This window comes from Colius striatus, chromosome 4, assembly GCF_028858725.1.
Source record: "Colius striatus isolate bColStr4 chromosome 4, bColStr4.1.hap1, whole genome shotgun sequence".
Lineage (NCBI taxonomy): Eukaryota > Metazoa > Chordata > Aves > Coliiformes > Coliidae > Colius > Colius striatus.
The window spans coordinates 51,771,706-51,794,760 of NC_084762.1; the positions used below are offsets into that span (position 1 = coordinate 51,771,706).

The 23,055-nt window shown below is 39.3% G+C and overlaps 1 protein-coding gene across 2 annotated transcripts in view; it reads right to left on the reverse strand.

Moving 5' to 3' along the window:
* Window positions 1-1,178, reverse strand: part of B4GALT6 (beta-1,4-galactosyltransferase 6) — a 37,467-nt gene extending 36,289 nt beyond the window's left edge. For both annotated transcript variants that reach the window (XM_061994859.1, XM_061994858.1), the window contains exon 1: window positions 869-1,178. In XM_061994859.1, coding sequence (XP_061850843.1) covers window positions 869-983 — 115 coding nt within the window. In that variant the 5' untranslated portion in view covers window positions 984-1,178. The remainder of the gene's footprint in view (window positions 1-868) is intronic.
* Between the last annotated feature and the right edge of the window lie 21,877 nt (window positions 1,179-23,055).

Sequence of the window (23,055 nt, forward strand, 5' to 3'; positions counted from 1 at the left end):
AGAGCACCATGCAGGGTATCACTTGCTTTAGTTCACGGGTAAGGCTAACCAGTTCGGAAGGGATACATCCTTGAGAGAATGCCTGATGTACTCTAGAAACATCAGAGAAGCAAACTACCAAAAACAGTTTGGGTTTTTTTTTTTTCGTTTTGGTGGTTTTTTGGGTTTTTTTTGGTTTTGTGGTTTTGGTTTTTTTTTTTGTCTGACTCATATTTGTAGTTCTTTTACATAGTTTTTCTTAAAAAAATTCTCTCCCCTCTGAACTGGTTCTTCCAAGACTGGAAATTAACAAACTGTAAAACCTGAGAAGAGAGATCCCACTGACAGACAACAATTATTCAAATTGGTTCTCAATTTCTGCTCACAGGTGCTTTATTATTAATGCAGCTACTAACAACATAAAAGATGGACACACTTAAGGCACTCCAGTAGGCAGTTTCACAGTTCTTTCCTGGTTTCTACCATTAGTTTACAGCAGGACGAAACAGCAAGCTGCATTTTTTGCCTCCCTTTTCCGTGCTGGGAAATAAGAACAGTATTCACCTACCTCGCGATGGCAGATGAATCTTCTAGAGTGTTTGAAACCAACAGAACAAACATGCGAGATTAGCACGTTACCACCGGCATGACGGCACTCGTCAGCCACTCCGACTCTCCCTCGGCAGCGGGGCTCGCGCTCCGGCACCCCGGGCGTCCCTCGCCCGGCGCCTCCCGCGGTCTCCCCGCCCCAGCACCCGGCGGGACAGGCGGGGGGAGGAGGGTGCGCACCGCCGAGCCGAGGTCGCCCCCCGCCCGCTGGGCCGCGGCGCCCCCCTCCGCCCTCACACCCCCCGCACACACTCCCCCGAGGGGGCGGCTCCCCACTCACCGATCCCGGGGGCCACGTAGATGAAGTAGAGGCAGGAGGAAGAGAAGGAGAAGAAGAAGATGAAGGCGAGCATAGAGCGATTGGAGATCCGCAGCACCTTTCGAAGCACTGGCATCCTCCCTCCGCGCGGGCGGCCGCCCGCTCCGCTCAATCCTGGCGAACCGCGGCGGCGCTTCCCCAAGGGAGGCTGCCCGCTCCACCCATGGATCGGGCAGCGAGAAGGTGACGCGGGGACTCCGCTCGCCCCTTCCCTCCCGCCGCCTCCGCGGGAGCGAGCGGGCGAGCCGGGGGAGACCGGCAGGAGCCGCGCCGCGGCTGGCGGCGGAGGCGCCCTGTGGCCGGCGCGGCTGCCCCCCGGCCGGGCGGCGGGAGGGGGCCTACCTTCCTCCGCGCTTCGCCTCCGGGCGGGCTGGACCCGCCGCCGCGCCGCGCAGGTGGCGGCCGGAGCGGGGAGGGGCCCCTAGTGCTGACGCGGGGCTCGGGGAACGCTCCCGCCGCTGCTCATGCCGCCCGGCGCCGCGGCCGCCCGCCCTCCCGCCCGCTGCCTCCTGACAAGCGGCGGCGGTAGCGGCAGCAGCATCCCCGCTTACCGGGGGGCAGTTACCTCTGCGCCCAGCCCAGCCCTGCCCCGGCGCTCCCACCTCCTCCCGCACCGGCGCGGCCCCGCCTTGCCGAGCTCCTGCTACTGCAGCGGCTGCAGCGTGCGCGAGCCCCGGCGCAGCGGCGGACTGCAGAACTGCTGCGGCGGGCGCGCGCCCGCCCGCCCCGCGCTCTGGCGGAGGGGCCCGGGGGCGGAGTAGGGGAGATGTTGCGCTGACGGTGCCGCCGCTATACTGCAGCGCGCGACCGCCCTGAGCTGCGGCCCAATGGGAGGGCAGGGAGAAACGAGCCCGCTCTTCCGATTGGTTGGTGCGTGTACGAGCGCTCGGTGGGGCGGGGCGGAGGCGAGCGAGGGAGCGCGGCGTGGCCGGGGTTGGCGGGGCCTTTGTTGGGTGTGTTGCTTGCCTGAATCTTTCTGCCTGCTCCGGCTGATCTTGCCCTTCAGGCGGGGGGTACTTTTGTCGAGACTCGCCACCGCGCCTTTTGCGGGGCAGGGCCGGGTCCCGGAGGCGGGGGCAGCACGTGGCCGCTTGCGGGGGGGGGCATACCTCAGCCGTGCTCACTTTTCAGCGTTGATGCTGCGCTGCGCCGCTCGTCCCTTTCGTGGTCGGCACCGTCCCTCTGCCATATGCGGCCACGGCCGGATCCCGTCAGCAGCTTCTAATACAGTAGAGTTGGAAATGAGAGTCAGGGCTAGCAGACCCCACGGTTCTCCGCAGAGCAGATTATGAAACCGGTTCCTGAAACCAGCTGCACTTGAGCTTTCATATTTGCTGAATTCGTGTGTGTTAATCTACACACTCCATCAGCGGTTTGCTCCCAAGCCCGTTGCATGAAAAAGGTATTCTCAAAGTCGGCAACATAAGCTTCACATCGAGTTCTTCTTTCTTGCTTTAGCAACTAACCTTGGCTACCACAAGTTGTAAGGTGATAGGGTCAAGTCAGTGATCTCTCCAGTCCTCTGCAGAATGCTGTCACTGATGGGAAGATGTGTGCCAATGAGTTGGCAGTGGGCCGGGACATGCCCTGAGAGTGCACCTGAGATGGCAGCCAGATCCCATTGCATAAGAATCCAGGTCTGCATTGTTTGTGTTGAATTTATTCAGACATAGAGTAAAAAAGAATAGAGATGCAGAATTGCTCCCCCAGCTTACCCAAATACCATTTTCTCTCAATCTCTATACTTGCACTATGTTTTTTATAAAACATTATTGATAATGTAATTTTCTTTCAGTAATAACTGAGACAAATTATTTTATTTACTCAGATCAGCTCATGGTTAAGTAGAGTTTATCCTTGAGGCTGAGGGGATGACCTTATCACTTCAGTCACATGCAAACAGCTTTCAAACACTGCAGGCTTTCATGTCAGTGTTTTTGTATCATAAATGTAAAAAGCCTAAGTCCGTTGACATGTAAATGTCAGAGCTAGAAATACAAAATCATTGGTTATTTGATGTAGTGATGCAAATAAGTGATAGCAATAACAACACTGCAGGTCTACTCACAAGATCTTAAACAGTCAAAAAACTCACAAGATCTTAAACAGTCAAAAAGGGATTACTCTGTCCTGCTGGATGTTGAACAGGAACATTTCTATGTACAGTAGTCTACCGTACACACTAACAATCTTTAGCCACATCATGGAACTTCCTAATTGTCATTTTGAGACAGACCGTAGACATTTCCAGTAAGGATTTCCTTAGGAGAGAGAGAAATTATACACCTTCAGCTCTGAAACAGATTTGTCAGTAATATTTTGATGAGTGTTATTGCAATGGGTATCAGATAGATGGATAGACTGATACATTTTGTCACAAAATTGTTTCAGAATTGCCAGCAGCAGTTATGTAACTTGATGTATGTCATTTACTTTATTGAGCAGAGTGTAAAACTAGCTATAAAAATGCAACATCAAACTACTGTATGCATGTATGACTTAAATGCGAGACTTGAGCTGACAGAGAAGTACCCTATGGACATGAACTTGGGTTTGTGAAGTAAAAATGTACTGTATCTTTATGTCTTGCTACTATCTCACATTAAAGTAAAATTTATCTGTGATGCAGTGTTGCTACTGCTTTGTTTTTAAATAACAGCTGTTAATTTACTGTATTAACTGCAATAACTGAATATTAATTGACACATGCTTCTCTGGTATTCCACTTTTATTAGTATTTTCAATACTGTTTCAGATTTGTTTGTGTGCTGCAAACATAGAGACCTTGGAAGATCAATATGATGTCAACTTGCTGAAGCTTGTAAGAGATGAGTGAGATCTGTGGTACATGAAATCTTAAAGAGTGGCTCTAACTTTTGTGTGGAGGAACATTAAGTGATGCCGTAAATATCACTGTCTCTGCATAACTAAAGCAAGTGCCACATCTTAATCCCAACAGTATTAATTTTGCATTGATTGCTTAGACTGTTAGGTGCACTTTTGTAAGACTTTAAATGCTACCATGATAAGCATGAGAAAACCTATGGAATAATAACTTAAATATATAGAGTTGTTTGTGGAAGAATATCAAAATGGAATGTCAGAATATGGATGTGTCACACTTAATTGAATCTCCATCAGCAGGACGTTCCAGAAGCGGCAGCATGACTCACACACGGTGGTAGAGGACTAGGCCCAGGTATCTGCTCTGAAGAGACTTTGAAATATCCTTCATCCTCTTTAAATATTACTTTATTAGATAAAAAGATTACTACACAATAAGTAGCTCACTTCTTTGAATAAGTTGCAATACTGCAAATTACTTACTATTGTAAGAAAAGGAAATTCCATTACTTACACTTTGCTTTTTCTATATTTCATCCCGCAATGAAATTCGTGCAGAAAAGTTCTTAATTGTAGCTTACTCTGGAAGAAAATGATAGTTCAAAAAAACTCCCTCCTCTTTTCTGTTTTCAGTCTTACCATACAAAAGTGAATTTTTATGGATCAGCAAACAAAATCAAACAAGATCTCACCAGAGCAACAGCTGCAAAATCATCAGTGTCTCCAAAGCTACAATAATCAAAGCATCTGTCAGTTGTTCCTAAAGGTCATGTATTTCATCAGGTCTAACAAATGTTGCCATAGGAAGTATATGTGTGAAACTAAATGTGCTTCCCATGTTGCACTGGCACAATTGTGCCTGACAGTGTTAGTTATTGATCTGCTGGGGAAAAGTAACAACACTTTTTGGATAGGGTAAGAGGGAGAGGTTAGATGATTTTTCATCTGAATCACTTCTGGAATTCATCTGAAAGAGCCATTGGAGATTTATAATTGTGGATATAGGGTACCATGAGGTAACAGTTAGGAAGGAACAACAGAAGCCCCCAAAGGAAGTGAAAGTGTCTTAAACTACTTTAGTAACTGAGTGCAGAATCTGAGCCTGACACAAGTGCCACTGAGGCTGTGTCAGAGGTTTCACTATCCAAGGAATTAAAAGATAGTATTCTGCTTAAATACTTTGTTAGAGCTGAGGGTTAAAACAGGACATGTATGAATGTACTGTCTATATAACATTCAGTTGTAAAATCTGCAATACTAGTTTAAAATCTCACATTTTATTCTCCATGACATTTACTGCTACACATTTATGTCATTTCTTATTGCTCATATGCAGTCTTTGAATCATCTGCAGTAAATTATTGTTTAACCAACAGATTTTTATCTTTTGGATAATGATCTGTCTTGAGTCTGCCTTAACTCCAATTAATACACCTGTACACACTGTTAAGTTTTACCTGGCTGCCTCCATGTTCTATATTGCTCAAGCAGAAAGATTACAAGGTTCTGTCACAACTTTTTCTTGTCATTTATCTGTTTAAAATTCTTTTTATCAGCTATAAAGTATCAAAGTACCACGTGAACTTGCAATTTTTGCACTATCTTCTTTGATTCTCTAAGTTTGCTCATTAACACCAACATCACTGTGTCTTTCTTACACCCTACTTTTAAATTCCAATACAATCGTGTATTTGCCGTCTGGTTGCTGACTGTCACTTTGTCTTCACTTTCAGCTAAGCCAGCCCATCTGTCTTGTTTAAGCTGTAGTTAATAGTACAGCAAGCAGAATTATTCTTTCACAATGTTTTTGCAAGAACCCTCTCCTATTCACACCATCTATTCCCCAAACAAGCCTGGTGAACTGCAGCCAAGCCACAAATCTCCTTTGGTTCTAAGCAAACCCCTGAGCCATAGGCAAAAGTGTATGGTCAGCTTTCTCCTCACCACAGAAGATTCCATGAAATATTCTCCATTGCTTGGCTTCTTTTGGCATCCCTGCTTTAGTTTTCGTCTTTGCCTTTTCTGTTTTCCTAAGTGGTAGTAATAAAAATTAATACTTGAGCATAGTATGGTTTCATTATTAATCCTACATGTAGCAGTTACTTTGTTGGTATTGATGATAAATACCTTTGGATTTTAATTTACCTGGACTTAGCTGGATGATTTTTATTAATAACTTGTTGTTACATAGGGCAGCAGCATTTTGGGATCCTGTATAATAATTTATATGTAATTCCCCTTGCAAGTTCAACATGGAGTTGAAATGCCTTGAGTTAAAAAGCTCAGGGCTCACCCTGAAGCATGAGAACAGGCCTCTCAATTCCGAGAAAATACACAGGCTATAGTTTAAAGATTAAGATTTCTAAAGATTAAATCAAGTTATGCCAGGGTGTTTTAGATTGTAATTCATCAAGGAAAGTTAGTGTCCTTCAATGTGGCACACAAACACATAAAACTCACACCAATAAATGCTGAGAGCTGGAGTAATGTACTTAAGTTTGGGGTCATGTGACCTAACCTCATTACAACAGTTATAATCCTATTATGAAATCAAATGTCAAATTGAAAGTATTTTGAGAATGTTTTGGATTTTTCTGGTAGTACAACTTTGAATCTGAGACTTAATAAGTGCAGTCTCTGGGTTCTACATTCAAATACAAGTTTATAAGTGCATTGTAGTTGCTGCCAAAGAGTATTATCCAACAAGAAGGGCAGGGAATCTAGTTTCTTTCACAGTGGAAGAAAAAAAAAGAAACATTAGGCAAGGCCTTGTATTCTTTGTTTTCAGCATTCCTCTGATAAGTTTCTCAAGCCATGATAGTCTGTAAAATCATACTCTTTTATCTTTAATTAAGTTAATAGATAACAACCAGGTTTACATTTCTCTCATGTTTAACTTTTCTAGTTGATAACTCCTTTTTTTGGTTTGAAGTAGATTCAGACACATTTCTTACAAAAAGCCTCAATTTCCACTTTAGGAAATAATCACTTCTGTGGGAAAAAAGGCTACTTTTTCTGACACTAATCTTGATAGATCACAAGCAGTGTCCATTCCAGGGCTAACCCATGCAACATGCAGAACAGGGAGGAGAGCAGTTAGTTGTCATTAAGAGTCTCATCCTAGGATCTCATCTTTTTTTAACATTTCTGATAACCCAAAACAAAGTAATTTCTTTCAGTAATAGTTTAACAAAAATCAGAAAAAAATATTTTTGAGAAGAGGATTGTTTCTGAATTTTTAATGGTAAGTGTTGGAAAACTGCTTCCATTGAAATAATTTACTAGCCATTGTATATCCATCTACTAATAACTATAAAAAGTGCAAAGCTCCTCAGCCAAGTTGTAACACCAAGTTTCATAAAGTCAAGGGACAGAAATATATAATAAACTATTACATGCTCTATTAATATTTTATGGAAGAAAATGGAGCATGTAGTTAGGGGTGAGGTAAGATTTTAGCTCAACAAATTAAGTTACAACGCTCCTATTTAATAATTTGTCAATTTTATGCCAGCAGAAGAGCAGTTCATCAAAACCAAAATATTGAACATAACAGCTTAAGCAAAACTTTTCTTGGAAAAATGTGTCTGTTCAGAATGCCATTTCTGAGGATTTCACAGAACCATGGAATGGTAGGAGTTGGAAAGGACCTCTAAAGATCATCTAGTCCAACCCTCTGCTAAAGCAGATAGACCTTCAACCCACCATACCCCTAGTTTCAGGTGATCATCTAACAGACACTAGGCAACAATTTGGCAGCTGCAGAATTTCAGGAAGAGGTGCATGTCTATCTACTTGTTCGATTCTTCTACAGAACAAGAATGTTTGCAGGCCCTTGCTTCTGCAAGGTTGGAGTTTGGTACCCTGTAACTTTTGTCATTTCCATACTTTGTTGAAATCTGTCGTGATAAGGAAATCTTAACTGTCTTTATCTTTCCAGTGATAGAGCACTGATGGTCAATCAGTTTCTCAGAGTCAGTTCAGTTAGCTTTTATCACTAACTTCTACAGCATCAAAAGGGAAAAATAAAGGGAGATACAGCAAGTAAAAGAAGTAATTGTCACCTTTGGATTTACAAGAAAGCCTTTTACCAAAATCAGTAGGAGCAGAGGATTGACATTTCAGAGTATCATATGATCAAGTTAAGCCATTATCAAATCATTATTCATGATCAAAATCACCATGGCTGTGGTTGCTTTTGCTCTATAGCACATATCAGAACCACAGAGCCACAGAACACATGTTCTTGTTCAGTCCTTTTTTGATATTAAAGACAGACCTGTGCAATTAGATAGAGGGGATAATTCTGTTACATAATTCTAGGCCTTCTCACACAATGAACATAGAGAAAGAAGCACCTAATTTACATTTTACAGACTCTGCTGTTCATAAGGAGCCTCAGTTGACTAGACTGTGTGATTATTTACTGTGTTATCAGATGTTCATGAGATATCCAGAATCACAAATAGTCAACCATTACTGTGGGAAAACATTCATCATCTTAAGCAGTGCTGTCATGTAGCTTAAAAAGACTGAATGTAATAAATATTATCATCTTGAGATTAGGCAGTTTATAATTTTTTCTTTCATTAATGTAACTACTTGCTATGCCATAACATTGTAAGCATCTTACGTGGAAAGGACAGTATCTTGCCTTAGCTCATCTATACATTCAATAAAGTCATGTGTTCATACTTGTATGAAATCTCCATATCAAGGATAATAAATATTTTATTGCTGTCAAAGTGTAGTATGAGGACAGATTGATAGAGAGTAGGCTTACTATTTGAGTATCATGAGATTTTTTTGCATTCTAACTTGTAGAGGTGAAAAATAAGTGCAAAATGAGACATAATCACTACTAATCACATATCACATATTCACATATTCTATTTTTACAGGAATCAGAATTTAAGTGGCCTAAATTACTGGCATCTGAATTGGTCTGAGACCTCTTTTTCTGCAATTAGAGTAGTAGCTGTTCCTTAAAGCATTTCTGGAAAAGGAGTGTGACTAAGAAATCCAAACAGCAGACTGCAGGCTAAGCTTACCCTCTTGAACTGCTTCCCTAACTCCACTTTTAAAGATGTAATTCAAGTCTTGAAAATCAGAGTACAAAACTAAATCATGTAGTTTGGCTGTTAATCACTTCAGTGGTGAAATAAATTAATAGGAGATTTTGTGGAAGGCTTGAGGATTTTTACTTTGCTTTGTTTTTCATGGCTAACATCTTATCCCTAAAGATGCAATTCCTTTGCATATATAAATAGAAACAATCTGGTTCCACTCTTTCTACTGCAATTAGGAAAAAAGCAATCGGAATTTGTTAAACAGACTTCAGAGGGAGTCTTATGCCTTAGAAGACAGATGTTTTCTGATTAAACTTTCTATCATGGTCTCATTTAGAAATTGCACAAGTCACAAATAACTTTAGCAAAGGTTATAGTTGGTGCAATTCCACTGCTGTGTTCAGTTCTCAATATCATCTTTGTTTAGTTTATGCCATAGTGTTTAAATAGTTTGAACCTTCTTTCTTAAGAGGTGAATCAGTGCTACTGTCATCAGAAAAACTGTTTGGTCTACTGCAAACCTAAATAATAAAATCTAAAGTTTCCTAAAGTGTCATCTGGATACTTTTATGATTATGCTGTGCAAAAAGGGAGTGCTGAAACATAGAATAATAGAATAGTAGGGGTAAAAATGAATATATTTAATTTCATGAATATTTTCTTGTTCATGCAGAGCATGACAGTTGTGTAGAGATGATTGCGCTGACCATAGTTGTTGTTGCTTATGTTAACCACTACCAAATCTCCATTTATTTGCTTGTAATTTAAGTAAACATTAATTCATTAGGACAAAAAAAATCTGTGTAAATTGTCTTCCCTAGGTTGAACTTTTACCAACTTTATGAAAAAATACTAAATAAAAGAATGCCAAACTCTTCACCTCTCTTGTTTCCAAGAGAAAAACAGCAAGACCAATTGGTCATAATTAAAATTATCTGTGTTTTGAAAGAGGAATAGTGGCACAGCCAGCTGGAACTTGGCATTCACAAGTGGTTAGATTTATTTTATAACTACAAACTACAGCTAAGAAGTACAACAGTTGCCACCAGTACAGACAAATCAAAACAGAGTAGGAAAATGAGAAATACAACATTACCCTTAAAGCATCTTCACCCCCGCCTCATTCTTCCTGAGTTTCTACACCCAGCAAAACAGGGGCATGGGGGTTACAGTCCATTACAGATGGACTTTGTTTCTGCTTATTCTTAGGGGCAGGATTCCTTACACTTTCCTTGCTACAGGGTGGGGTCCCTCCCCACAGGAGACAGTCCTCCAGGAATTTCTCTAACAGGAGTCCATCCCACAGGCTACAGTTCTTCACAAACTGCCTCAGCATGGGTCTCATCCATCCTTCAGGAATGAACTGCTCCAGTGTGGGTCCCTCACGGCGTCACAAGTCTCGACAGCAAACCTGATCCAGTGTGGGCTCCCCTCTGTCCACAGCACTTGCCAGGAGCCTGCTCCAGAATGGGCTTCTTATGGGGTCACAGCCTCCTTCAGGCATCCACCTTCTCCCATGTGGGTTCCACTGTGTGTGGATCTCTGCTTTTCCATGTCCTCCATGGCTGCAGGAGCAGGGCCTGCCTTACCATGGACTTCACCACATACTGCAGGAGAATCTCTACCCTGGCCCCCAGAGTACCTCCTCCCCCTCCTTCACTGACATGGGTGTCTGTGGAGTTGTTTGTTTCATATTCTGACTCCCTTCTTCTGCTGTAGTTTTAGCACTTGTGCAGCAGCTTCTTCCCTTCTCCAATACGTTATTTACAGAGGTGTTACCTCTATTGCTAATTGTCTCAGCCTTGGTCAGTAGCAGGTCTGTCTTAGAGCCGACTGGCTCTGGTCCTATCAGCTACAAGGGAAGCTTCTAGCAACTTTTCACGGAAGCCACCCCTATAGACCCCCACTACCAAAACCTGGGCACACAAGCACACTACATCCATTCATGGAAAATAACCTTGAGATAGTCTTATAAATGTATAAATGAAAGAATGAAAATAAACCCACACACAAACTTCTACAACTTGCAAAAATATGTCTTTTCATCTGCTTCTTAAAGGTGATTTTTTATCTTGATCTGAAACAAAATGAAAAAAATGAAGTTCACGGAGCTCCATGTGCTTAGTAAGAACAACTGAAAAACACAGTGGAAATCAGCCTCCCAAAAACCGGTTATGTGAAGTAATTGTGTATTGTTGCTCTGAGAGTTTTTCACAAGGGAAAACATGCTAAGATTATTTTTTTCCAAATTCTCATGTTAAAAGCAGTAAGAATTATGAAATTCTTATGAGCTGTGGTTATTAAAATATTTTTTGTGTTCTACAATATAACCAAAACCAATCAAGTATTAAATATATTTAATTTTACTTAGGAATAAAGATTTGTTAAAACTAAAGCAAGAGCAGCATCTTAGAGAAATTCTTGAACATTTTCTGAGCATGCATCTACTTTTTTCCCCAAGATCTTTTAGTAGAATGATATTGCAAGCATTCAAATATAAACTAATAAGAAGACAACAGGAAAGGATATAAGGAGAAGCCATTCTGCATTTCAGAACACTTGGAGAGAATCACGCAGACCAAAAATATGGGTATGAAATTATATTTAAAGTGAGGATTAGTGACATGGCACCAAATGCATTTTCTTCTTTTTTTTTTTTTTGCCATGAGTTTTTCTGCACCTTCTCTTCTCATATCACTGGTTACCCTCTTTATATTTTCCAGCTGATTGCCTAAATTAAGAGTTCCATTTCAATTCTCCCAAGGAAAGAAAAAAAAGATGCAACTTAACTTCTGTGGAAAGCAAACACAGGCAAAACTTTACATTGCAGAAACTATGCACAGTGCAACCAGTCAATACTGACACAGTTACAAAACATCTATGTGATATGTTAGTTCAAGTTTCTAGTTACTTCTTTTCCTTTTTTTCCCCTAGCTTGCTTTTTCAGTGCACTTGTGACATTTGTGCTTTCACTGGTGGTCTTTTAATTGTCTTAGTTTCTTCCACAATCTCTTGAATGTTTTCATAATTTCATTTTTTTTTCCTGTATTCTTTTCAGTAAATACAGAAGTTCTCAAAAACATATGTGAACAAAAGAAACCTTTGAAAATAAATAGCCCTGTAAATCAAAATAAAATGTATCATTTATAATATTTGTGATTCAACATAAAATACTTTTTAGCTTTTGTTTCCTTAAAATCATATGTTTCTTTTAATTATTCCTGTATTCAGTGTGGCTTAGTTCAAGATCCTTAGCTCATGAGTTTAGATCTCCTTGTATTATACTGAGTGTAGAAAGAGTTTAAATGACCAAAATGCTGTAAGAGGCAATGCTAAATTACCATATTTCTATTATCCTAGATGCATAGGGGATATGCAGAAAGGTGGAGATAAAAATATCAAGAAAACATGCGCTTACAGTCCTGCAGGGAACTTCGTGATATTTGTGTCTGCACAGGTTTCATTGATGGATAAGGAATTAAGTACGAAATTTTTCAAGTGTTGTATAAAAAACTTATATTTTTCGTGGATAAATTCATGGTTGCAATTCGGAGCATTGCACCTCCAAGAAGTATTATTTAAAAGGGCACAAGGAGAAGCAAAGAGAGGCAGAGCTGTGGGTGTCTGTTTTAATGAAACTAAATGGGTCAGGACATTTCAGTTTGGAATCTGACAGCTACAATAAGGTAATTAGTGAATAATTATTCATTTCTTTCTTCCAAACACAGAAACTGAGAACCCTCCAGATAAATGGAAGCTTAAATCATACAAAAAGAAGTGTATTTTTATACATTGCAAAAATGAATTTTAGAGTTCACTGCCTCAGGTAGTTACTGGGGGCAAATGTTAATGTAATTTGAGAAAGATTAGTCAAAGCCACAGGAGATATATGTAATAATTACTGAGGCACTCAATGATCTGTCTGAATTTCTCATTACAGTAACCCCCAACCTGCTGATCAGAGAAGCTGAGGAGTTTCTGTGTCATGGAGAAGCAAATGCATCCGTCCACTTTCTTTGCATAGCCTTTCTGTCTGGGACAGCATAGTGAGCTAAATGAATCTCAAACGTTATGGACATTTACAAATTTTTCAGCATGAGAAATCACAGCAGGTTAATCAAGCAAGTAAGTACTCTGCTAATGGTACACAATAGAATAACATTTTATCTGTAAACCTAAAGTTGTGAACTTTTTACTGCTTTTAGCATAACAGAGAAGTTCATCCACATATACAAGAAACACATTACAAAGCTCACAGATCTGTGATACAGAGCCAAAATTTCAGTGGAAGTTATCAGACAACCTGTCCAGAGAACAGAACAAAAAGAATGAAGTCCTATGTTTGGAAGCAGGACTAAATAACTTGCAAATCTATTACTCAGCACAGACAACTGTGGATGTTGTCCACCTTGGCTTTAGTAAGGCATTTGACACTGTTTCCCACAGCATTCTCTTAGAGAAATTGGCTATTCTTGGCTTGGAAGGGCATACACTTTCCTAAGTGAAAAACTGTTTGGCTGGTTGAGTCCAAAGAGTCGTGATCATTCCCCTGTACTTGGCTTTGATGAGGCCGTGCCTCAAATACCGTGTCCAGTTTTGGACCCCTCTCTACAAGAAGGACATTGAGGTTCTGGAGAGAATCCAGAGCTGGGCTACCAAGCTGGTAAAGGATTTGGAGCATCTCTCATATGAGGAACAGCTGAGGAATCTGGGGCTGTTTAGCCTGAAGAAAAGAAGGCTCAGGGGAAACCTTATCACTGTCTATAACTACCTGAAAGGAAGCTGCAGCAAGGAGGGGGTCAGTCTGTTCTCCACAGTGACAAGCAATAGAACAAGAGGAAACAGCCTCAAGTTGCGCCAGGAGAAGTTCAGGCTGGATATTAGGAGTAATTTCTTTACTGAAAGAGTTGTCAGGCATTGGAGCAGCCTGCCCAGGGAGGTGGTAGAGTCACCATCCCTGAAGGTGTTTAAAAGGTGGGTGGATGTTGCACTTAGGGAGATGGTCTATGGTTAATAGAGCTGCGACAAAGGCTGGACTTGGTGATCTTAAAGGTCTATTCCAGCTGAAACGATTCTATGATTTATGCTCTTGGAATCCATGAGCCATGTTGCAATGTCTATGGTTGGATCACTCCATGTTAATTCTTAAATATTTTTATTTTACAGGATCAGCAGCTAAGAATCTGTATCACCCAAAGCTATAATTATTGTAGTTTTACTGAATATAGTAGAGATTAAAGATTACAGTTCAGATCAAACCATTTTGTTTAATACACACAACAAAACAATACAAAAGGCAATGACTTCAAACAATGAGGTTACAAAAGAACAAGGTTAAGAAGAGGAGCTGTGCCTAAGGCTCAGACTTATAATCCACACCGCTGATTTTGTAACTCACTGGATATTAGGAGGGCTTACAGTAGCTGGAAACATATGCATTCTTAGCCCCAGCAAATGCAAAACGCTAAGTAGGATTGCATAGGAAGTCTAAGCCAAGGCACATGATTGCTGCTGCCTGGTCCTGCTCTATGTTCTGTGCAGCTGAGAAAAAATAGCAAGGTCGGTGCATTTTTTTGTTCAAGAAATCCAGTCAGGTACCAAGCTTGGATTCATGATCTTTCCCTTACTCTTGTGTCACTGTGGACAATGGGGTCCAGGCCAGGAAACTGTGGAAAAATTCACCTCTGAAACAAGAAGCAGATTCCTGTATAGACAGAGCAGCTCCTCCTTGTTATGAGGAGTTCAGTGTGTTTATCTGGAATGAGAGGGAGGATTCCACATAGGCGGGGTTGCACCTTTTCATTATCAGAAACTTGCAAAGGTCCTAAAAAACAGACAGAGAGAAGAAGCAGCCCCTAAATGTGAACAGCCATACTCATTATCTGTCTCTACCACTCCAAAGTAACCAACTGAAAACTTACATTGCCAAGTACTGGCTAGCCCAGCTAAGTTCTCATTACTTAACAACCCCAGTCCAGCAAAATACATAACAAGTCCAGTCTGGAAAGATCATCTTTGCATAATAATTTTTGTCTTTTGTAGTGCAGGACCTTCTCAGCACCAATTTAGAGCTCCATCTCAACTGGTTCAGGACTCTTCACCTGATTTCTGTCTGACTCTTGCAACAGAGTTAGCACATGCTTCTCTCCTCTCTCCTCCACCACCCCATACACTCCATTTTAATGTTGTCTTTAGTATTGATATTTTTTTGCAAGCAATCTTCACATTCCATGATCTGAACAACTGTGGCTAACTGGTGACAAAGATTTTATACTGTTATTAAAGTTAGTAACATGTGTTAACCTTGCAATTGTGTTCATTGCTTTGTCTGCACAGGTACACTGCCGCAGTGAAAATACTCCTGTCTAGTATTCACTAGTAAAGCAGAGACGGGTACCACTTTGGCCTAAGCTACTCTCAATTAACAGTGTGTCATTTTATTGGAAATTGTGATATTAGCATATTTACTTTGCTGTCACCTTTGTGCCTAGAGACTGCTCTTTCTTCCAAATCTATTGATATGTATTGATACGAGTATGAATGTTCAAGTCAGGATGATGCAGAGGAGAAAGGAAGGTAGTGTCTCATTTTCCTAAAGAATGAGGATCAGAAAAAGAAAACCTTCCAAGTACCTGTCATAGAAGAGTTTATCCCTTTTCACTTCCAATTCTCACCATTTGTCTCCTGTGAAAAAAAAAAGATGTTTACACCTGCCTCAGCCATTTACTTAAGGCAATTTGCCCACCTTCTGTCTCTTCTTTCCTCTATGTTTGGAGGTCTGCCCCATCACCTTGCTGAAGGCCACACATAAAAATAGAATGCAAGTATCCCTGGCGTCTAGGAATCTGTTCTCTTCCACCCCAACTTCGCTAAACTGCTGAGGTTACAAATCATCTTTTAGCTTAGGCTGAGGAAGTGCAGTAACTTTTCACGCATAATTGTGGTTGGTTTTCCAAATTTTCACAAAATAACACAGGAGCTTCCCATACCTGAATACAGAAATGCTAGCTACACAATATAGGTTAATAGCTTTTAAATGCCTACTATTTATTTCAGGAGAATCTACCAACACTTTTGATAGTATGGGGTTTTTTCTGCTTAGGATCCGTGGTTGGAATGATGTACTTTAAGGTGGTATGCCATAGCAGACAAGACAAAGCCACTGGCATATTCTCTCCCTTCCTACTTTTCATTAGACATGACCATGCTTCCAAACCTTTATTTGTGTATCTATTGCTATAAAAAGTGCTAGATATATATGTATATCTATAAAAACAGACTTGCGCTACATTAATGGGCAAATGAAAAGGGAAGATGTTGGTCAGTGAAATAAAGTGGCAATTAAGGCTTTTTAATAATTTTTTGGACCTGTCAGCTCTCAAATTGAAATTGTAATGCTTTCAGATTTTACCAGGGTACAAATCGAGCACATCAGCCTTGCTGATGATTCAGATCTCATTTGTTCTGTTTCAGATGGCCTGTCCAGACAAGATAGCTTCAGATGTTTCAATGATAGGAACTAGCAAGGAAGCAGATTTTTTCTATGAGTACGTTGTTTTTCTAATTTGTTTTTCCTGGAAAAGATCTTTGTTGCTGCAAGGCCAGTCAGGTGACAGTGTGTGTTTATTTAGTCCATTGCCCTTATAAGAGACAGATTTTAGGTCTTAAACAATGTTTGAAATGTCTAAAAATTACAATATCTCAGATTAGGTTGGGGGGTTTTTTCCCTCTATAAAGGTTTTATTCCAGTCATTAAAAAGGCACATGTGAGAGAGGAAGAAACAAAAATGTTGATCTATGATTTATTTATTTTTATTTTTAAATCCTACTACCTAGTGAACTGATTCCTGCCAGGAATGCAGTCTTATCCATGACAGTGAACTCAGCAAAGTTAGCACTCATAAAAGTTGAAAGGATAGGGCAAGAGGACACGGGTTCAAGTTGAGCTAGGACAGGTTTAGATTGGGTATTAGGAGAAACCAAAATGATTGTCAAGCATTTGAACAGGCTGCCCAGGGAAGTGGTTGAGTCACCATAGGGACATAGGTTAGTGGTGGATGTGGCAGTGTTAGGTTAACAGTCAGACTCAATGTTCTCAAAGATCTTTTCCAGCTCAAACGATTCTATATAGTAAGCGCTGAATTATTTTCTGCAAGTACTGCATTTTGGGACATTTCCTAGACATGGCGTTAGCTCTTCTGACAGGAAACCAGGAATCAGACTCAAGACTCTCTCAGCTGCTGCAAAGTGTCACAGTTCCAGTAAGCCAAAGATCAATCAGGCTATGTGTCAGATTATAGAAGACAAACAGAAATCCACTCTTTAACAAGGGTCTATATTTGCTGTTGCCTCAGTTTGTAAAACAATAAAATGTCTTATGTCTGAACAAAAGGGAATAGCCTTTAAAAACAGGGAAAGGGAAGCAATCTAATCATCTAAATTACAGAATGCTTTCCAGTGAGAAAGGGGAAAAAAAAAACTGTGACAGAGACAGTACATACCTTAGGAAGAAAAAAGGAGGGGGAAAGGGTACTGTATGACAACAGGCAGGTGAATTCTTAAAGTATGTCATTGTGCATATTCTGCTGTAGTTTCCAGCATAGACCAATAGAGCATTTTTCTGTGAAGCCTCAGGATAAATATGATAACCCTCTTTCAGTCTCTGGAAGTAGGCTGAAATTAAACTGAGTTCTTAAATTTGGGTTCTTAATATTAAAATATTACCTGAATAGTACATAATAAGCAAAAATATAGAAAAAAAAGGTTACCAGAATGTTTAAAAGAGACCTGAAGGAGAGAAAAGCAGCCAATTTCTCCAGGATGGTAAAAGCTAGAAATTACTTAGTGGTGACTAATCAGTGTGAAAGCAGCAGCCTGATTCCATTACCTTTTGCCATGTAGGCCAACAGGAAAGACAGAAACAAAGACAAGTACTTAAAGATTATTTTCACTCAGCTTGCATAAATGGAAATCATACCTATGTCATTTACTTCTTCCAGGGAAAAGACAGTGAAGTTTCACATTTCTGGCTTTAGAATGCTGAAATACCAAGTTAGAATGAGATAAACAGTCTTCAGGAAATATTTGGGATTTTTTTTCTGTCTTTTTACTCACTGTAAAGCCTAGAAAATGTGTTTAAGCTCTAGCAATTTAACAATATCTTCAGAGTTTAGGATTTTTATATCTTTCATTTTTAGACTAATAGACAAACAAGGAACATCAGACACTTCAGAAAGACTAAGGGAAGGATGAAAAAAATTAAAACCAGCCAAAATAAATAAAATAGCATAGCATATAATAGCATACCATAGCATACCATAGCATACCACAGAATAGATAATAGTTGAGAATGGATGCATGTTGATTGAAATTCAGTCTTTTCAATAGAATGAGGATTTTCTTTCATGGCATCTTTTTCTGGTCCTATTATCTTCATCAATTGCTTTCAGTTGGCTTTTCTCGCCTACTGTTGGCATACAGCATTACTATTTCTGAAAGTGTGTTTTATTTGCCACATATACTTTGTCTGTTTTGTCTTGCAGAGTTCCTGTGAAAGAATCTAGAACTGACGGTCACAGTTCACACTTCATAACCTCAGAACACCCTTAAGTAGACTACAAGGTAATTCAAGCATTAAACACACTGTAAAAGCCCTTCACGTGAGTTGTTTGCAGCAGGCATCAGTTGATATTTTGTATTGGGTCATTAACATCAAGATTCCATGTATCGATGATCCCTGGTAACCTAGGTAACTCATTTTAATTACATTTGCAAGAACAGAAATGCCAGCTCTTTAAAATGAATCAGAAAGATAGTGTTCTTAATAATAAGTCAGTCTGAAAATTAATTGTATACTCCAATAAGAGACAACGGACCTGAAAATTTGGAGCATCTACTTTAGTTGTATGTCAAATATCCTTCAATTGCCTGTTCTTATTATCCTCATTTTTTCATAAAACCAAATTCCCCCGAATTACAATTATTAACAGATAATGAATATATCATAACTAAAAATTGCAGGATTAAAAAGGGGATAATAAGACGTATGCCTGATTAGAGACCTTTGAATAATATATTAAGACAGTAGGAGGGAAGGCCATTTGAATTTAATTACAAAGAATGATGTAGGTTGCCTTGTAAACTGACTTAAAAAAAATCCCTGGTATCAAAATGTATTAGAACCATGTTGCTAACCCTAACTCCATGGATCTTTATGAGACTTTTAGAATATTTATTTTGTCATGATCTAGGTTGACTTTCTTCTGCAGGGGGGTTGGACTAGATGATCTCTAAAAGTCCCTTCCAATCCTACCATTCTATGATTCTATGATTTATATATTATTGGACTAAAACATGCTTATACATCCACCTACATACATATTTGTATTTAGTAAAGATCAAGGAAGCAGCTGGCAATACTATGTACTCTGAGAAGTAAGGACGTGGTTAAATTAATTAGTTTAGCCCTGAATCTACAAATCTAGATTTCTCCACTTCATAGTGTTAAGGAGGTAAAAGACATATTTCTCAGGTTTATTGCATTTATTACATTATTATTAAACAAATTGAAATCTCAATGCAATAGTCATCTTAATCTAAGCCCCAGCACTTCTGAAAAGTATAAAAAAATGTGTATAATAAAGAAGACTGCAAACTGGCACATAAATTTTGATGGCCAACTTAATGAACAGCACAAATACTGGTTATTATATGACAGTGGAAGATGCAAATAGTGTTCCAGTGGCACAGAACAATTCTAGTAATTAAGAAAATCCTTCTGTGATTTTAAGGCATACTGACAAATGTACTAATATCTTTCTTGTCTAAAAGGTTAATCTAGAATGTTACTTTTCATTGTCCATAACTTGGCTACTGGACACCGAAAAGCTTCTGATTTAAACTACACGGTATACCCAGGTTTATAGTTTTGAGTGTTGCTTGTTATGAAGGCAAAGAGTTTGTGTGGAGCTAACAGTCTTCCAAAACAATCAGATAAACTCCTTCAGGATCAAGCACCCCAGTATTGCCCCAAGCAAGAGGGTAGGTAAATTTATAAATAGTTCAGATGACTGAGGTCATAAACCTGTTTCTCACTCAATTAAACCAGTTATCCAGATGGACTCCATAATAAAAATATAACACCAGCATTTCTAGCAGTGTTCAAATATGAAGGGGATCAGATCACTTCTAACAATCCATGAAAAATCTGAGAAGACCAGAAATACCATTTCTGAATCATGTGATTAATTCTCATGTCATTAATTTAGTTACCTTTTCTGTAATTTCAGGCAGAACAAAAAAAAATATATATTCTGCTCGCTGAAAAGATTAAGCATTAGTCATAAAAGACCTTGTCAGCTAGGACTTCAAAACATTTTTACAAATGTTTTGTACATAATGAAAGATATGTACTACACAACTAGGATATTAAGAAAATTAGGTTATTTTTAATATGCTTGCTTGAGCATATTTTCAAAACTGCTCAAATAGGCATAAAATTAGGTTCTGTAAAAAGATATATTCCTATTCTTTTCTCATTTCCAAGTGTAAACCAGCAAGAGGAACTACAGAGAGGAAATAAAGACTCACCCCAAGTGAAGTGGAGTTATTTAACCTCTGCAACAGAGTCCCTTTCAGCAAACTTTGGGAAGGGAAGCAGGTTCTGTTACCTTACTTGTGCAGTATTGCCCCTTGCTTCACTCTGTAACCAGTGAGCAATTAGGCTACAGGCACAACAAAGTGGAAGTATTGCACAAGTTGGTTGCTATATAATGAAACTTATGATCATGTATTATGAAGAAGAAAATCAATTCATTTGAAAGACTAGTCAACTGGAGCCTTGAAATAAAGTAGGAATATGAGCCATTTCTCTATTTGGGGTTGGGGTTTTTTTTGAGGATAGCAGCAGTTCACTGCAGAGAAAATTTTCAATAAAAAACAATTCCAGCTAAAGAAACTTTCTGATTTTCTGTATCTTTCTAAGATTTTGCGACTTCTCTTACCATCTCAATGCTGCTCCAGCAATTAAATCAGCACAAGGCACTCAGTACAGGCAGGAAAGACAGGCAAGAAAGAACCCCTTTCGAGAGAAAGTGGAGGTTTTTTTTGCAAAGGCCCTTTTTTTTTCCCATTCACATACTTTTTTATTCTCATTAGCCTCGTCCATTTCAACTTTTTATACATTTTGTTGAGGAAGAAGGGAGTGGCTGGGCCTATTTTTAGAAGCAGTTATTTTTATGAACTGTTTTTTAGAACAATCTTTTATGCTTGCCTATTCCCATCAGGCTGAGATTACTGATGGTTATTAGTGCAGTACAATATCTGGCATAAATAAAAAAATACAACTACAGCATCATCTGAAATTACCTTAGGAATCTGCCAAAATAAAAAGACCCACACATTTGATGGGTCAATGTTGTAGCTTCTTTTTAATAAGTCAGATTCAAAATTCAGTTTCTTTTAAATATTTAGTATGTTCTTTCCTTCCAGGTTCAGCGATATTATAATTTATGTCTGAAGGGATCCTTTTAATCACTTGCATGAAGAAGGAGATTGTATCAGTTAGCTTTGTCAACAACCTGAACCAGAGTGAAACTGCCAAAAGGAAAGAAGGAGCACTGAAGCAGAAGTTATTTCTCAGTCTGCAGTATTCATTAATATTTTCATTCATTTTTGTTCTCAGCCAGTCAAGTAGAATATATTTTATTTTTATATAGCTTCTTATTGCACAAACCTCTCTCTCTATATTTCACTTATACTTAATTTATAACCTTGGGGCTGCACTTTTCTTTCACATCCATCTTGTGCCAGGGAGCTCCATTAATTTCTGTGGAATTACTTTCAATTTCAAATGAAAGAATGCATCTTCCCTTCATTCTCTCTCTGTTTGAGCAGAGAGTGAGCAGCAGCTGTGCTGTGTGTTTAATTCTAACTTAGTGAGGTAGATATAAGATACCAGTAATAGCATTACTCAGTTTAAACAGGAATTGCAGTACTATCAAAAACAGATAGGTGTACATGATGTTCCTCATTTTAGTAACTGTACATTCTTCTCTGACAGGGAAAGCAGGAGCATCCCATTCAGAACATTTCATCCTACTTACCAAGAAAGAGAGATCTAGCTTATCTTTGTTACCTCCATTGTACAAAAGAGAATCAATACTTCTCAGATGAAGTTTTCTCATTTGGCCTCCATCACCAGCCAAAGGCAGTACAAGAGCTAATTCTATTATCAGATTGAAAAAAAACTCACCAGCTGACATGATTTTCTTCAAGCTGTTGGCTCACTGATCTCTATTACATCTAAATGCTGCTATCTTGCACAAGGACTGCTCTCAGCCATTATATTGGATTAAAACATGTTCGCTTCCCAGTCACTTTGGACTCCACTATTTTTCAATAAAGCCAATTTAACTTGAAAATCAGATATGGAGAGATGAACGCTATTCGTGGAGAGTTAAATGTTCTCCATCTCTATTTCAGTTAAGAGAGGCCACAGCATTATACCTGGGCATATTGAAGGAGAAAAAAGAGGACAGAAATGGAATGTCCTCTTACACATTTCTTAGGCAGCCAGGTATTATGAAATACACTGAAAAAAACTGAATTACAATCAAAGAAAACCTGTGCAAAACCATGCTAGGGCACGGCTCCAGCTGAAAACCAGAGGAAGCTCAGGGAACAACTCAATCTAGGGTCTGATTAGAGTATATCTATTGTTAATTAACAATCTTCATATGCTAACTGTACTTAATAAAGGCAGATGTTTTCTGAGAAGATTAAATTATGGTGTTTTTACTTGACATGGAAGTTAGAAAGTCACACAATAATTGCTTGAAACTTTTTGAGATGCTGAACATCTGTACAGCTAACTATGTGATGCTTATTACAGGAGTTGCTACCGCTGAATTTGTGAAAGTTTTCAAATGGCTCCCACCTGAGTTAGAAAATGGAAAGTCATGATTTAAAAGAACTGCAGCTAGGCAACTTGCCTACCAGTCAAGCAGAATAGTTTTGCATTACTGCAGTGGTATGGAACTGATGTTTTTCTCCTTTTAAAAAGATGAAAACCATGTAACTGTCTTCAACATATATGATAAGCCAAGGATATCAGCAATCTTTTACTTTAGGGTAATGTTCTTGCAATGAATGTTTCCTATAGTCAGTGAACAAAAGTTTTTCAGGCCATTCATTTCCTTTCAGCTTATTAAAAATAAATATTTAGCAATGCAAGAA